The 16,727-nt window shown below is 40.9% G+C and overlaps 1 protein-coding gene across 1 annotated transcript; it reads left to right on the forward strand.

The window, feature by feature from the left end:
• Positions 1-891: 891 nt before the first annotated feature.
• Positions 892-16,280, forward strand: LOC115578003 (NACHT, LRR and PYD domains-containing protein 3-like). The gene is made up of 8 exons (XM_030410865.1): positions 892-938; positions 3,042-3,120; positions 3,260-3,488; positions 3,657-5,451; positions 5,548-5,721; positions 7,750-7,923; positions 15,542-15,588; positions 15,715-16,280. The coding sequence occupies exons 1-8, from the start codon at positions 892-894 to the stop codon at positions 16,278-16,280; spliced, it is 3,111 nt and encodes a 1,036-aa protein (XP_030266725.1).
• The last annotated feature ends 447 nt before the right edge of the window (positions 16,281-16,727 follow it).

Consider the following 16,727-nt stretch of genomic DNA (forward strand, 5'->3'; position numbering starts at 1 on the left):
TTGTATTATTTGAACAATGATGAAATGTGATGCTTATGAATTGACATGCCCGAAATAAACAACATAAATAAAAAAAAAAATAAATGTTCTGACAGGAGACATGATGGAAAGGCTGATTTCAGTTGATGTGCAGATGAATGATTTGTGTTTCCTCTCCAGATGAAAGTGTGTGTGAGATGAGCAGCATGAATCAGTGTGAGGACAGAGAGGAGGGAGGCCCTCCCTCTAAAACCACTGGACCTGGACCTGAACCTGAACCTGGACCTGGACCTGAGCCTGAACCTGGACCTGAGCCCAGCTGTGTGTCCTTCAAGAGTGACCAGTCAAATGATCGTCCCATTGATTTTAAAGGACAACCAGCTCCTGCTGTAAAGAGGTGAGCTGTTAATAACATTAATATGTGACTGATTCATGTTTTAACTGTGGAGAAAGATGTTTTCTGAAACCTGATGTTTATTTTCAGCTTCGTTCTTCTTCACTTAAATTTATCTTCTCACTTTAGAAAGCTGCCCAATAGAACCAGTCTTCAACTCTTCATTTCACTTTATTGAATTAGTTTTGTCCAATATTCTCTGAAGGTTTATTCCTGATGTTTTCCACTATTTTATGGACAGAAGCTTCTGTGTCTGAAGACTAGAAAGTGAACTAACATCTCTGGTGGTCTTCTTCTGTGTCCAACAGGAGACCAGCCTCTACCGGACCTGGACCTGGACCTGGACCAGGACCTGGATCTGAACCAGGACTCAGCTGTGTGACCTTCGAAAGTGACAAGTCAATAGATCGTTACATTCATTTCAAAGGACAACCAGCTCCTGCTGTGAAGAGGTGAGATGTTACATTTAAATATACTTGATTGATGCTTTTTAAACCAGATCCTGCTTGTCCTGATCAATGGATGAGCCAATTGATTTCAAACAAGAACATTCCTCAGACAGACAGTTAGTTGTCGTCATGCTGCTCTCTGTTGATGTTTGTCCTCATTAAATCCAGTCTGACCAGTTGTCCTGATGGTCTTCATGTTCTCAGAGTGATGATGGAGGCAGGGGCGCTGTTTGGGGGGGGAAGTTAGGACAATTCGAAGGGCCCCTGACTGACAGGGGCCCCAAAAAATAGGTAAAAAAGCAAAACTAAAAAACTAATATGAAATTATTAAACCATCATTATTGAGTATATTTCAAATCTAATAATAAAATTACTGATCTCTTTGTTTTTACTTGTTTTTGGCAGTAAAAGTTGAATATCCCCATTGACCAAAAAGTAAACATCCATATTGACCCACCACCCCCCTGTATCTGCATGAAATGGTTTGGTCCTGCCTTGCAGTTATTAGTGATGGTGTTTAGTTGTGGTCAGTCAGTAGATGCGCCAGAACTACAGTGATCACAGTGTTCCCTAAATCAAAATCTGGTTTTCAAAAAAGGAAAGAGAGGAAAGAGAAAGAGGAACGACAAAGGAAAGGGTGTCAATCTGTAACCCAGTTTTTCACCAAGAAAGGTGGGTAGCCTTCAGTCTGTGAGTGGGACTAACCTGCTGGCTTAATGTCCATAGTGAAATAAGCTAGCTAGCTACAGACTAGTGTTAGCCTACAGTTCATCAACATCTAATCAGTGCAGGGAAACGTTTAGCAAGATATTCATATTAAATCATAGTTCCTTCCCCTTTTAGCAGACTTAACAACAGATGAGTCAGCAGCAGCTCAGTCTCCCCATAACTGTCTCTCCCTGTCCCAGTGACAGGACAGTTGGCATCATTGCAGGAGATTTCTGTCTCTCTTGCCCTTTTTACCATTACAAAAAAGAAAAGGAAGTATTTATTAATGACAGAAATTCAAACACAAATTATTTTCTCACATAATGATCAATGAGGCGGAGTATAATAAAAATAAACATGTTGTTCGAAGAGATACGTGAAGTGCATCAGCAGCAGCAGTCAGTCAGCCCCCTATGAAATAAAAATAGCCTATAATCCATATTTATTTCAGAACGATTTTAATGTATTAAAAAACAGTTTTGAAATAAAAAGAGCATATGTATGTTTATATATGATTTAGTTCAAATTCAGCTATTACTAAAGTAGAATGTTTGGTCAGTAGTTTGGGACTCTCATCTTCCTGCTTTGCAGTAGAGACAGAGGAGAATTTCTGATGCATGCAGAATGTGTGACTCAATAAAACTCAGTACAATCAGAGAAATGTTTATGTTTTCTGGAAATCAAAAGATTAAATCGCAACGACCATAAAGCCTCATATATGTACTTTTTTCACCCAAAATCCAAAGCCACCACCTGTGAGTCTACAGTTGTAGAGATAAACCTTGTGCATGCAGGACTACAAGGTTCTTTTCACAAATATGGGAATGATAGTCAAAAATATAACTAAAATGCATAGTTTTATATAAAACAGCATCAAATGTCTTCGCCGGCCTATATGAGGGCCCAATTAGATTTATTTTCACGGGGCCCAAAATCTCTGGCGGCGCCCCTGGATGGAGGTCAGAGCAGGATTAGTATTAAAGGACAGGTTCACATTTCTTCATGTCCGTCCCTAAACAACTCTGACAGGACAGTGTTCCTCCTGTGGACAAACAGCAGTGACTCACCTCCTGCTGAAATGTGAGCCTGCTGCTGAGGAGAGGAAGGGCTGTGTGTTATATCTGACGTTACAAGGGCCCGACCCAACTGGACTTCATGGGGCCGGTACCAAAACCCATATGAAGGAGTAAAAACCTCTGTTAACCGTTATATCGGCCGATAAGATATAAAAATTTTTAAAAAAAATTAAAAACTTCTTTTCTGATCTCTTCTGTTTACATGAATATAGATTATATTTACATGTGATGAATTTATTGGTATTTTTATATTTAGGCCATTGTGTTGTTAATCACCCAAAATCAACACACAAATAGTCAATAAATGACTTTAGGGTCACAAATCAAACAAATTAATTATAAAAATTAAGTTTGTAATCCAGTAATTTAGTTTTGGATTTGTGATTCAAAGTTTTACAGACACAATGTGACTGATTCTTCATGATTCCTCCACAGAGTCGACCAGGAGAGCTCAGAGGTTCCCAGAGGTCCGTCTGTCCAGCAGCATCAGACACACCTGGACTCCATATTTATGGTCTGTACATGAACAACAACTACTTTTACATCCAGTCTGTTCACAATAATCTCCATGCTGCACTTTACAGACCAGTGGTGAATCTGTCCAACATGGATCTGATGTTAAATGTTGTCATTCACATAATATTCTGTTTCAGCTGCTGGAGGAGAACATTGTGACTTTTGTGAAGAACGAGCTGAAGAAGGTCCGGAAGGTTCTGAGTTCAGATTACCCAGAATGCTCAAAGAGTCAAAGGGAGGATGAGGAGGTGTTGGACGGTGAGGATGAAGAGCAGAGGAGGAGCAGCAGAGAGGCATTTCTGAAGATCACACTTCACTTCCTGAGGAGAATGAAGCAGGAGGAGCTGGCTGACTGTCTGCAGAGCAGTAAGAGGATTTCTCTAAAGATTTAACATGATGGATCAATGAGACAGTTTGTCTCAACAGATGGAGGAAAAACATGGAAAACATGTTTATATGTGCTACTTTAGGGGAATGAAATTGTCATATGTTCTTCATAGATAACTTACTGAACTTTCTGTTGTGTTTATTTAGGAAGTTATTCTGGAATTTGTCAACTTAAACTCAAATCTAACCTTCAGAAGAAGTTCCAGTGTGTGTTTGAGGGGATCGCTAAAGCAGGAAACCCAACCCTTCTGAATCAGATCTACACAGAGCTCTACATCACAGAGGGAGGGACTGCAGAGGTCAATGATGAACATGAGGTCAGACAGATTGAAACAGCATCCAGGAAACCAGACAGACCAGAAACAACAGTCAGACAAGAAGACATCTTTAAAGCCTCACCTGGAAGAGATGAACCAATCAGAACAGTGATGACAAAGGGAGTGGCTGGCATCGGGAAAACAATCTTAACACAGAAGTTCACTCTGGACTGGGCTGAAGACAAAGCCAACCAGGACATACAGTTCACATTTCCATTCACTTTCAGAGAGCTGAATGTGCTGAAAGAGAAAAAGTTCAGCTTGGTGGAACTTGTTCATCACTTTTTCACTGAAACCAAAGAAATCTGCAGGTTTGAAGAGTTCCAGGTTGTGTTCATCTTTGACGGTCTGGATGAGTGTCGACTTCCTCTGGACTTCCACAACACTGAGATCCTGACTGATGTTAGAGAGTCCACCTCAGTGGATGTGCTGCTGACAAACCTCATCAGGGGGAAACTGCTTCCCTCTGCTCGCCTCTGGATAACCACACGACCTGCAGCAGCCAATCAGATCCCTCCTGGGTGTGTTGACATGGTGACAGAGGTCAGAGGGTTCACTGACCCACAGAAGGAGGAGTACTTCAGGAAGAGATTCAGAGATGAGGAGCAGGCCAGCAGAATCATCTCCCACATCAAGACATCACGAAGCCTCCACATCATGTGCCACATCCCAGTCTTCTGCTGGATCACTGCTACAGTTCTGGAGGATGTGTTGAAGACCAGAGAAGGAGGAGAGCTGCCCAAGACCCTGACTGAGATGTACATCCACCTCCTGGTGGTTCAGGCCAAAGTGAAGAAGGTCAAGTTTGATGGTGGAGCTGAGACAGATCCACACTGGACTCCAGAGAGCAGGAAGATGATTGAGTCTCTGGGAAAACTGGCTTTTGATCAGCTGCAGAACGGAAATCTGATCTTCTATGAATCAGACCTGAAAGATTGCAGCATCGATATCAGAGCAGCCTCAGTGTACTCAGGAGTGTTCACACAGATCTTTAAAGAGGAGAGAGGACTGTACCAGGACAAGGTGTTCTGCTTCATCCATCTGAGTGTTCAGGAGTTTCTGGCTGCTCTTCATGTCCATCTGACATTCATCAACTCTGGAGTCAATCTGTTGTCAGAACAAGAGCAGTCGACATCCTGGTTGTCTGACGTCTTTGGAGGCAAATCAACACGTTTCTACCAGAGTGCTGTGGACAAGGCCTTACAGAGTCCAAATGGACATCTGGACTTGTTCCTCCGCTTCCTCCTCGGTCTTTCACTGAAGACCAATCAGAAACTCCTCCGAGGTCTGCTGACACAGACAGGTAGTAGCTCAAAAACCAATCAGGAAACAGTCGAGTACATGAAGAAGAAGATCAGTGAGAATCTGTCTCCAGAGAGAAGCATCAATCTGTTCCACTGTCTGAATGAACTGAACGATCGTTCTCTAGTGGAGGAGATCCAACAGTACCTGAGATCAGGACGTCTCTCCACAGATAAACTGTCTCCTGCTCAGTGGTCAGCTCTAGTCTTCATCTTACTGTCATCAGAAAAAGATCTGGATGTGTTTGACCTGAAGAAATACTCTGCTCCAGAGGAGGCTCTTCTGAGGCTGCTGCCAGTGGTCAAAGCCTCCAACAAAGCTCTGTAAGTGTGGAGAAGTTTTTTCATAATGCAGTAAATGTGCTGTTATTGATCCTAATAGAAATAATTTTCTTATTCTGCTCATTATTCTTTATCCAGACTGAGTGACTGTAACCTCTCAGAGAGAAGCTGTGAAGCTCTGTCCTCAGTTCTCAGCTCCCAGTCCTCTAGTCTGAGAGAACTGGACCTGAGTAACAACAACCTGCAGGATTCAGGAGCGAAGCTACTTTCTGCTGAACTGACGAGTCCACACTGTGTCCTTGAAACTCTCAGGTCAGGATTCATCATTTTATTTCATTTTGAATGTGCTGTTATTGACCCAAATAAAACTTAATTTTCTTCATCATTCTTTGTCAAGACTGAGTGTCTGTAACCTATCAGAGAGAAACCATGCTACTTATTATTGTTTAATGTCTGTTGAATCCAGATTTAGTATTAATGATTTTTCATATCTGACATATTCGCGTAAAACAGAAAGAAAGTCTACATGTGCTACAATGATATTATGAATACTGCATCGCCTAATGTCTTCTTCACTGTTCACACTTCAGGCTGAGTAGCTGTGACCTCTCAGAGAGAAGCTGTGAAGCTCTGTCCTCAGTTCTCAGCTCCCAGTCCTCTAGTCTGAGAGAGCTGGACCTGAGTAACAACAACCTGCAGGATTCTGGAATGAAGCATCTGTCTGTTGGACTGGAGAGTCCACAATGTACACTTGAAACTCTCAGGTCAGGTAGTTCATAGTTTGTCCCAAATTATTTTTGTTATTTCTTTAACATTTGAATTCAATGTTCTCCCTCTCTCACGTCAGAACTCTTATGTTTTGAAACCATACTACTTATTTTTGTTAAATGTCTGTTCAATCCAGATTCAGTTTTGTTGATTTTTCATATCTCCCAACATATTAGAGTAAAACAGAAAGCAAGGTCACATGTGCTCCAATGGTATCATGAATACTGCATCATCTAATGTCTTTTTTACTGTTCACGCTCCAGGCTAGGTGTCTGTAACCTCTCAGAGAGAAGCTGTGAAGCTCTGTCCTCAGTTCTCAGCTCCCAGTCCTCTAGTCTGAGAGAACTGGACCTGAGTAACAACAACCTGCAGGATTCTGGAGTGAAGCATCTGTCTGTTGGACTGGAGAGTCCACACTGTAAACTTAAAACTCTAAGGTCAGGTAGTTCATAGTGTGTCTCAAACTACTATTGTTATTTCTTTAACATTTGAATTCAATGTTCTCTCTCTCTCACGTCAGAACTCTTATGTTTTGAAACCACACTACTTATTTTTGTTAAATGTCTGTTTATTCCAGATGTCCTTTTCTTGATTATTAATTTCTCTGACATATTAGAGTAAAACAGAAAGCAAGTTCACATGTTCTACAATGATATTATCAATACTGTAAATGTCTTTTTTACTGTTCACGCTCCAGACTTGGTGTCTGTAACCTCTCGGAGAGAAGCTGTGAAGCTCTGTCCTCAGTTCTCAGCTCCCAGTCCTCTAGTCTGAGAGAACTGGACCTGAATAACAACAACCTGCAGGATTCTGGAATGAAGCATCTGTCTGTTGGACTGGAGAGTCCACAATGTACACTTGAAACTCTCAGGTCAGGTAGTTCATAGTTTGTCCCAAATTATTTTTGTTATTTCTTTAACATTTGAATTCAATGTTCTCTCTCTCTCACGTCAGAACTCTTATGTTTTGAAACCATACTACTTATTTTTGTTAAATGTCTGTTCAATCCAGATTCAGTTTTGTTGATTTTTCATATCTCCCAACATATTAGAGTAAAACAGAAAGCAAGGTCACATGTGCTCCAATGGTATCATGAATACTGCATCATCTAATGTCTTTTTTACTGTTCACGCTCCAGGCTAGGTGTCTGTAACCTCTCAGGGAGAAGCTGTGAAGCTCTGTCCTCAGTTCTCAGCTCCCAGTCCTCTAGTCTGAGAGAACTGGACCTGAGTAACAACAACCTGCAGGATTCTGGAGTGAAGCATCTGTCTGTTGGACTGGAGAGTCCACACTGTAAACTTAAAACTCTAAGGTCAGGTAGTTCATAGTGTGTCTCAAACTACTATTGTTATTTCTTTAACATTTGAATTCAATGTTCTCTCTCTCTCACGTCAGAACTCTTATGTTTTGAAACCACACTACTTATTTTTGTTAAATGTCTGTTTATTCCAGATGTCCTTTTCTTGATTATTAATTTCTCTGACATATTAGAGTAAAACAGAAAGCAAGTTCACATGTTCTACAATGATATTATCAATACTGTAAATGTCTTTTTTACTGTTCACGCTCCAGACTTGGTGTCTGTAACCTCTCGGAGAGAAGCTGTGAAGCTCTGTCCTCAGTTCTCAGCTCCCAGTCCTCTAGTCTGAGAGAGCTGGACCTGAATAACAACAACCTGCAGGATTCAGGAGTGAAGCTACTTTCTGCTGAACTGAAGAGTCCACACTGTGTCCTTGAAACTCTCAGGTCAGGATTCATTATTTTATGTCATTAGTTCATTTAACTTTACAATTGGAGCAGGTCTTGATCATACTCCGAATATAATTCAATTTATTTAAGAGACCCAACATTTTCCTCATGAGCAAGCAGTTGTTACAGTGGAATGAAAAAACTGACTTTTAACAATCAGAAATCTCAAGCACAACCGGACTAAATAGTGAGACGCCATCTGTCTCAACTGGTTGGGTTGAGACAGACACAGAAGCCCCATTCACACTGTCTCTTCATTTCATCTTACTGTAGATGTGAAAGTTACAAAGGTGGAATGGGGGAACAGTTTCATTCCACCTCTGATCCTCCTAAAACTATAATATATATATTAAGATAAATGCTTTCCTCAGGATGAACTGTAATTTCCTTTCTTGCCATCATCAGTTCATCAGTTTAATCTGTACAATATGTTTATTCATGGCCAAATATTTGCAAAACTAATGGCATTTCCATCGACTTCAGTTATACTCAACGTTTAGTGCTGATTATTGAAAACTAAGATAATGAATATGATAAATGTTAAACCCTTAAACACAGATGTGCACTGATTTATCAGGACCGTCAGCTGATGTGTGATGTGTGTTGTTTTGTGTGTCTGCAGGCTGTCAGGCTGTCTGATCACAGAGGAAGGCTGTACTTCTCTGGTCTCAGCTCTGGACTCCAACCCCTCCCATCTGAGAGAGCTGGACCTGAGCTACAATCATCCAGGAGACTCAGGAGTGAAGCAGCTTTCTGCTCGACTGGAGGATCCAGGCTGGAGACTGGACACTCTCAGGTATGTAGAGTCCTGCTGCAGCCACAGACAGTCAGTAGCCACATTCACACTGCACACTGCCAATTCTCCGCCTCTGTGTGAATTTCTCGGAGGCAGCAAGGGGTGAAATTTGGCTCCGGCGCTGATCCACCTCTGGAGGTAGCATCAGGGGCGCTTTATTGACGAACTGAACCAGTGTGAATGAATAAGCCAGCTGTGCATATCGAGGGCATGCCAGTCTGACTCTAAATCACTACACATTATAACAGCATCCATATGATTATAAACCATTCGTGGGTTTAGATTGACAGAAGGAAAACGGGGAAACACCTTAAAAACACACAGACGTCATCATCATGATGTGTAGGTCACGCCTCTATAGGAGCCGCAGCGTCGGCTTTCTGTGTAAATTAGACGTCAGTTTGTAATCAAGGCAGAGCTGCTTCACTCTGTGTGAGCGACCAACGGCAGAGAATTGGTGAACCGCTGCTGCGTTTGGGTAGTTATCATTACAACAGCCTGCAGGGGCAGGAAAGTTTCAGTGTTTTGCACCACCAGCTAAATCAAATGAGAGAAGAAGACATTCTGTGATCAATCATCTGCTCCATTGATTAACATGATATGTGACCTGTGCAGAGCTGCAGCTCTCTACAGTAGTTGGTGGACTTCTGGTTTAATGCTGTTGTAATTTACTTCAGCCTGGCTCGTAGCTGCTGACTCAGTTTCACTCTCAGCTGTTCTGGAGTCTGTTAAAGTGCAGCTGGTGGAAATCCAATATTTCCTGATTTTGCTGCTTCAAAATAAAAGCTTTCAAATAACTACATAATGCAGGACCTTCATTTTGAAAGATTTATAGGAAGTGTTGAATGCAGGAAGATCACGTGACAACGTTGCATGAATGGACTTTTAATTTATCTTCTGTGGCAGCAAACAACACATGGTTTCAGTCAGTAACTGAGTCTATCCTCACACTTTATGTCCGACTACAGTAATAACAGCAGCACTTTACTGTGACTGCAGCAACGTGCTCGTAGCTCTGTCACATACCAGAGAGACTCACTCCCTACCAACACAACACAGAGTAGTGTTTGTTGTCACAAGTTATAGAGCTGCAACCAACAACTATTTTCATAACCCATTAATCACATAAAATCACAAAAGCAGATGTTTTTTTTTTTACATGTCCAGCATTTTATTAAAAGAATAAAACATTGCTCTTAAATTTTCCTCTTTAGTCTTGTTCAGTTCACTTTCTAACAACTTACACATTTTAAAAGCAACATAAATGTATTAGAGGTGATGAAATGTCTCCATTATAAGATGCATCACGATGCAGAGACAGAGCATCATCAAGAGTCTGGAGCTCATGCTGATTGTTGATTGTTCGGCTCCAGTGTTGTATCTTAAAGCTGCCATGTGAAAACTAGATTATTGCAGACAAACGTGAAAGACGCTGCAGATGGATACAGGTTTGATTGAAGAGATGCAGCTTTTATTTTGTAGACTGCTGTAGTCTGATTATTGGAAGGACTTTCAGAATAAAAGATCATTGAGGATTAAGGCCCGACCGATAAGGGATTTTTAAGGCCGATACCGATACAAATATTTGGTGATTTAAAAATCAGATATTATATATATATATATATATATATATATATAAGATATCGACCGATGTATATACATGTACATTTAAAAAAATTAATCCAGAAATGTGTCACAAAACATAAACACATTTCTGTAACATTAGTTATTTGTAGTCACTTATGAGTCCTCAATGAAATAATATGATAATGCAGTTTAAAAATAAACTTGTTTGTTTTATTGTCACACCAGAACAGAGGACCATCAAAATATATCATAGGGTTTGTGGCGTTGTAGAGCAGGGTGCACACACTGATTTAGCTTGTGAGCTACTTTAAAAATGACCAGGTCGAAATGATCTACCTACATAAAAAATACTAAACATCTCTTTATTTATACATACACTGAGTATACTTTATATAACACAATGCATAACTGATATTGAGAGAGTAATGTAACCCTTGGTGCTGCACATAAACATTGACAGCAGTAATGCACATAGGTGACAAACAGCCATCAATACTGCACAGTTTACACACCAGGAGCTGCTGCTGGTTTTCTCCTGAAAGTCTTTGAATGTCTGAAAAATGTCCTCTCCCCACGTGTGTTCTTTCATGAGCAGCAGGGGCGTCGCTCGGAGTGCAAAACATCCGGGGCTTTAGCCCCACGCAGTGTTGCCTCAGTTACCTTGAAAAAGTAATCTGATTACTGATTACTCCTTAAAACTCATTCGAAGCTTGATAGTATTTTGTCGCCAGCACAGAGTGAACAACAAACCTTAATATTCTCATCTTAAGCTGAGAGGAACTCAAAATAATGACTATATTTCCAGCTAGAAAACGCGCATCTCTCTCCTCCCTCCAATGTGACTTGTCGCAAACGATCACTCCCCGAGACAAGAAAAAAGCAAAAATATACATTTTTACTAAGGAAAATGACAAAAATAATGATAAGTAACTTTAATCTGATTACTGGTTTGTAAATATTGACGTGTTAGATTACTCGTTACTGAAAAAAGTGGTCAGATACCGGCATCACTGCGCAGATAGTCTTTTTTCAACGGGGTCCGGGGAAATTTCGAAAATTTCGAAAATTGGGCTGTTTAAAGATGCAATTTCAACATAGTTTGAGAAGGAAAGGAAGGCCAATCGCTGGGGTCCTCATCGTCATGTTTTAATCACAAATAGAGCTAATTTTCCCTCACTAGGCCTATATTTACATTAAAGATATTATAGCCTATAATAAGACCTGTGCTGTGTGCATAGGCTGTAAGAGCAGGTAGAACATTCCCTATTATAATTTCTTGACTTTATTGTCTATCTGCATCAGGCCTACAGGAGGATTTGTAGGGTATTAAGAGAAAAACATCGTCATTTAACATAGTCAATAAACCCAAAAATGTAATGCAAATCTGCAGCATTTAATGTAATAAACCTACAAATGTAATCCATTTTCCACAAGAGCCGCTGCCGACTAAAAACATAACAAACGATTTCCCACGTAATAACTGTTACGTTTGCAGGGATTTCTTTGTGGGGACGTGAAAATCTTTATTGTAATAACTTCCCACAAATGTAATAATACAATGAATAATGGTCATGGTGGTTGTTGTTTGTTTCTTTGCCCATACACCTACTAATACTACTGACCGTGGGTGCAAAATCCAGCTGCTGACTCTCCGCTGTCACACAAGGGATCCCCCGTGACCACAGTGTCAGCTGGACTTCAGAGGAGCTGGAATTCAACACTATTAGAACTGCCATAAGCGGTCATTTGGACCGCTAGATTTAAACTCTATAATCTGTCATGTAAATACCCAACTGAGTGATGAATGCATTCATTGTCATATTTAAAAAAAAAAAACGAAATAACGAATTAACACCAAAGTGTTTATTTAATAAGTTAAATTATAATTAAACTTATTAAAATGTACACTTTGGTATTATTTCGTTTTTTAAATGTATATATTTATCAATATTCATATCATCGCACATATAGTTAACCGTAATTATTGTATATTTACACACGATTTTAATAGAGAAAACTCAGAACAAGAAAATTAACTATTGAAAGTAACTTATTTGATAATGAAACATTTTATTTTAACACTTAATAATATATCATAAATTAATAATAATAATCGAAAAAGCTGGAAACGAAGTGATCTAAAACAAAGAGCCGTTGTGATCGCTGGTCACAGTCTGCAGATTACCTCCGCTCTCCTCACAGTAACCAAACACTGGCTTGTGGCATTTCAAGTGTCTGATGTTTGCAGCTCTTTTGGACCGGCACTGCCTCGGTGTCTGTGTCAGCGAAGATGGCCAGTGGCGGTCTTCTATAACATCCTCCTCGACCTAGCTGGGATCAATGCCCGCATCTTATTCAAGGAGCACCAGCAGCAGGAGAGCCCGGAGGAAAGTCCTGCAGCAGCTGGCAGAGGAGCTGAGGGCAGAATACATGGAGGGGAAAGCGGTCGCGGCAGTCGACACATGGTGGGCAGAAGCGGAAACACCCACCGCAACAGCAGACACGGAGACGGAGGCAGACGGTCCAGAGAGCGGCAAACCTCGGACACTTGAAATGCCACAAGCCCGTGCGTGATAACTGCAAGGAGGGCGGAGGTAATCTGTGAACAGTGATCACAACGGCTTTTTTTTTGTTTTAGATCAGCTCGTTTCCAGCTTTTTCGATTATTATTATTATTATTATATTATATATTATTAAGTGCTAAAATAAAATGTTTCATAATCAAATAAGTTACTTTCAATAGTTAATTGTCTTGTTCTGAGTTTTCTCTATTAAAATCGTGTGTAAATATGCAATAGTTACGGTTTACTATGTGCGATGATATGAATATTGATAAATGTATAATTAAACTTATTAAAATGTACACTTTGGTGTTATTTCGTTTTTGTTTTTTTTAAATATCATGACACAATTAATGCATTCATCACTCAGTTGTGTATTTACATGAGAGATTATAGAGTTTAAATCCAGCGGTCCAAATGACCGCTTACGGCAGTTCTATGTTGAATTCCGGCTCCTCTGAAGTCCAACTGACACTTTGGTCCAATCAGAAACATATAATTTGTCCGGATCTAACTCTCGGGTTGTGGAAAGCGCGTTGTTATGCCCTAACCAAGATATCGATCATTAAGATTAATTGAATCAGATCTGACTGAACCCGCCACAGTGGTAAACTGATTCAGTTCACCCGCCAGCACACAAACTCACCCGCATTTGGCGGGTGGCGGGTTTAATTTCCATCCCTGTTATAAATGCTGCAGTATTACTGAACAGTAGGCTAATAGACGGCTATGGTCATATCAGTGGCGCATAGAGGGGGAAATAATAACACTGATGTTGAATTTGCAACAATTATTCGGACTCTGGTGACAATGCCCATTTGAGGCTGCTGGCCGTTCGACATGCAGCCACATAAAAACCTTTCACTATTAGACAATTATATTTGATTTTTTTCTTTTTTTTTTTTCAAAGCATGAGATCCGGGGCTATTCCCAAAACATCCGGGGCTATAGCCCCGAATACCCAGGTGTAACGACGCGTCTGATGAGCAGTAATGTTAACAGCTCCTCTTTTACAGTCATATCTGTAAACATCATCTGAATAAAAATGCACATCTGGGCTGTATCGCTGGTGTCTGTAGACACAGGCGGTGAATAACCCGAGGTTTGTTACCCTTTACCATTTACAATAACTTAAGCAAAATATATGAATCCATTAAACATGTTTTTACTGTCTTACTGAGTAAAGCTTTAAGCTTCTTGGGGTCCAGAGGCTGCATCTCTCTGCAGATGGACCGACCTTGTTGACCCCTCCCGTCAGGTTACCTTATCTGAAATGAGGGTCTTCACAGCTGCAAAGAGTGATGGAATTTCTGGAAAATATGGCCCACCGAATTTACCACATCAGGACTCCAAACAAGTTGTAAACACATAACATGTAAACAAAAATAAACAAAATACACCTGCGCTCATTTTTGGTGTCTCAAAGTGTAACAAAATGTGTGAGTGGTTCTGAAGTAGCTAGCTAGCTAACGGCCGTTAGTCACTTGAGTCCTGCTTCATTAGCTAACGCTAACGTTAGCTAGCTAGCTACAAGTTCAAATGAAGAAGGACTCATGTGACTCATGTTAGCTACCCAGCTAACGTAAGCGGCCTTTAGCGCGCTAGCTAAGGGTCGCTAACGATAGCTAGCTGGCTAAACGCGGATAACATAGCTAACATTAGCGACCGTTAGCTAGCGCGCTAACGGCCGCTAATGTTAGCTAACAGCCGTTAGTCACGCGAGCACCGCTTCATTTGAACTTTTAGCTAGCTAGCTAACGTTAGCTAACATGTCTGGAGACATGTGAACCACAGACAGACAGAAAGAAAGACAGATTCCTGGCTTCATAGTCAGATGTTCCTCTGGTCACATCTGGACACATCATGTTCACCACAGCAGATTTCAGACTAAGAGACATTTTCTGTCATTGTTTCTGCTTTTAATGGCATCAAACATGACATGAAGTTCTCCTCACAGTAACTATTACAGCTGTAATATACATCAGATATCAATCCAGCACCAAACTATAGTAACATGAACATGTCAACACATGAAACCATGAAACTGTTTCTATCACAAACAGCTTCAGTGACACTTGTGAGGTTCTGGAGGGAAACAGTCTGGGAGTCTCTGTCACTTGATTTTGTGGCAGAGGTCGGGAACCAACGTCCAATGTTTTCTGATTGATTTATTACGTATAAATTGTATTTGTTTCTTTGCACAGTAAAACAAAGCAGCAGAAACACAGCAAGAACAAAAAGCAGACTGTGCAGCTGAGATTCAGAAAAGCCCTCCAAGCTTCAAACAGGAATCGGACCTCAAAAGTTCTGACGTCCAAATACAAAAGTCCTATAATATAGAAACATAAGCACAAGTTGACATTGGATCAAACAGCAAGCGTAAGGTCGCCCACAGGAAACAGCAACAACATCCAATAAAATAAAGATGAAGTGATAAATCCAACAGGAGGTTTGTGTGTGTTCTCAGATGTTGTCGTCCTCTTTCACACACACCAACATCCTGTGGCTCACTCTCAGTGTGTGAGGAGAGTGGCAGAGGTGAAGAGGTTCAGGGAGAACAGGGAGAAGCAGCCTGATGGACAGATTGTGTTTCTGTGTATGAGAGTCATGTCATGTCCATGTTTGCATGCTGAAAGAGGATGTGCTGCTCTGACCCCCCTCCTCCTTTCAGGGTGGAGCCTGCTGGAGTCCGATGGTTGACACCAGGTCTGAGGAAGTGTGAGTGTCTTTTTACTTTCATTCATGAAAACATTGTGACATCACTCATTCACATCTGTGATGTCATCATCACACTGATGACACATTAATAACTGCAGCTGTGTTGTGTCTTTTTCTCTCCATCAGATTCCTGTGAGCTCACAGTCGACACAAACACAGTCAGCAGAAACATCAAACTGTCTGACAACAACAGGAAGATGACACGCGTGGAGGTACATCAGTCATATCCTGATCATCCAGAGAGGTTTGAGTCCGGGTGGTCTCAGCTGCTGTGTAGAACTGGTCTGACTGGTCGCTGTTACTGGGAGGTCGAGTGGAGAGGAGGAGTTTCTATATCAGTGAGTTACAGAAGAATCAGAAGGAGAGGAGGCAGTGAGGACTGTGAGTTTGGATATAATGATCAGTCCTGGAGTCTGTGGTGCTTTGATGGTGGTCGTTACTATGTCTGTCACAATAACAGAAGAACAGACATCTCCCCCTCCTCCTCCTCCTCCTCCTCCTCCTCCTCCTCCTCCTCTGGTAGAGTAGCAGTGTATGTGGACTGTCCTGCTGGCACTCTGTCCTTCTACAGAGTCTCCTCTGACTCACTGATCCACCTCCACACCTTCAACACCACATTCACTGAACCTCTTTATCCTGGATTTGGGTTCATCTGGTCCAGTCCTGGTTCAGTGTGTCTGTGTGGTGTTTAGTGTGCAGAGTCTCCTCCTGTCACAGAAACATTGTCAGTGCTGAACAGTTGAGTCTGTACAGGATCACAGTCACATCAATCTTTCAGCTTCTTGTAATAAATTCATCAGTCAACTTTGTACAAAATGATTCAAACTGATTGAAAAGATTCTTCATTTACATTTTAAACTTCTTCCATTAAATTGTGTAAATTGTGTTGACTTGTACTTTCTGTCATGTGTTGTTTTGAATTCCGGCTCTTGTTCCAATAAAATCCAGAACTATTAGTGAAATGTAAGAAACAGAAAACATTGACTCGTCTGCAGCTTTAATTGTAAAGAATCATTGTGAACAAAGTTGTGAATGGACAGTAAAATATGATCAAATGTACTCGACACTCCACCTGAAACACTCTGACTTGTTTCATGTGTTTCTAATGATGAAACTAAAAGTTTGATGGTGTTGGTTAA

The sequence above is a fragment of the Sparus aurata genome, unplaced genomic scaffold (genome assembly GCF_900880675.1).
Source record: "Sparus aurata unplaced genomic scaffold, fSpaAur1.1, whole genome shotgun sequence".
Classification (NCBI taxonomy): Eukaryota; Metazoa; Chordata; class Actinopteri; order Spariformes; family Sparidae; genus Sparus; species Sparus aurata.

Bases quoted from the DNA above. Each gene is read 5' to 3' on its own strand.
- LOC115578003 (XM_030410865.1), top strand. From the start codon at position 892: ATGGATGAGCCAATTGATTTCAAACAAGAACATTCCTCAGACAGACA. The intron at 3,121-3,259 runs GTCTGTACATGA...ATTCTGTTTCAG, and splicing joins ACCTGGACTCCATATTTATG to CTGCTGGAGGAGAACATTGT. The intron at 5,452-5,547 runs GTAAGTGTGGAG...TTCTTTATCCAG, and splicing joins AAAGCCTCCAACAAAGCTCT to ACTGAGTGACTGTAACCTCT.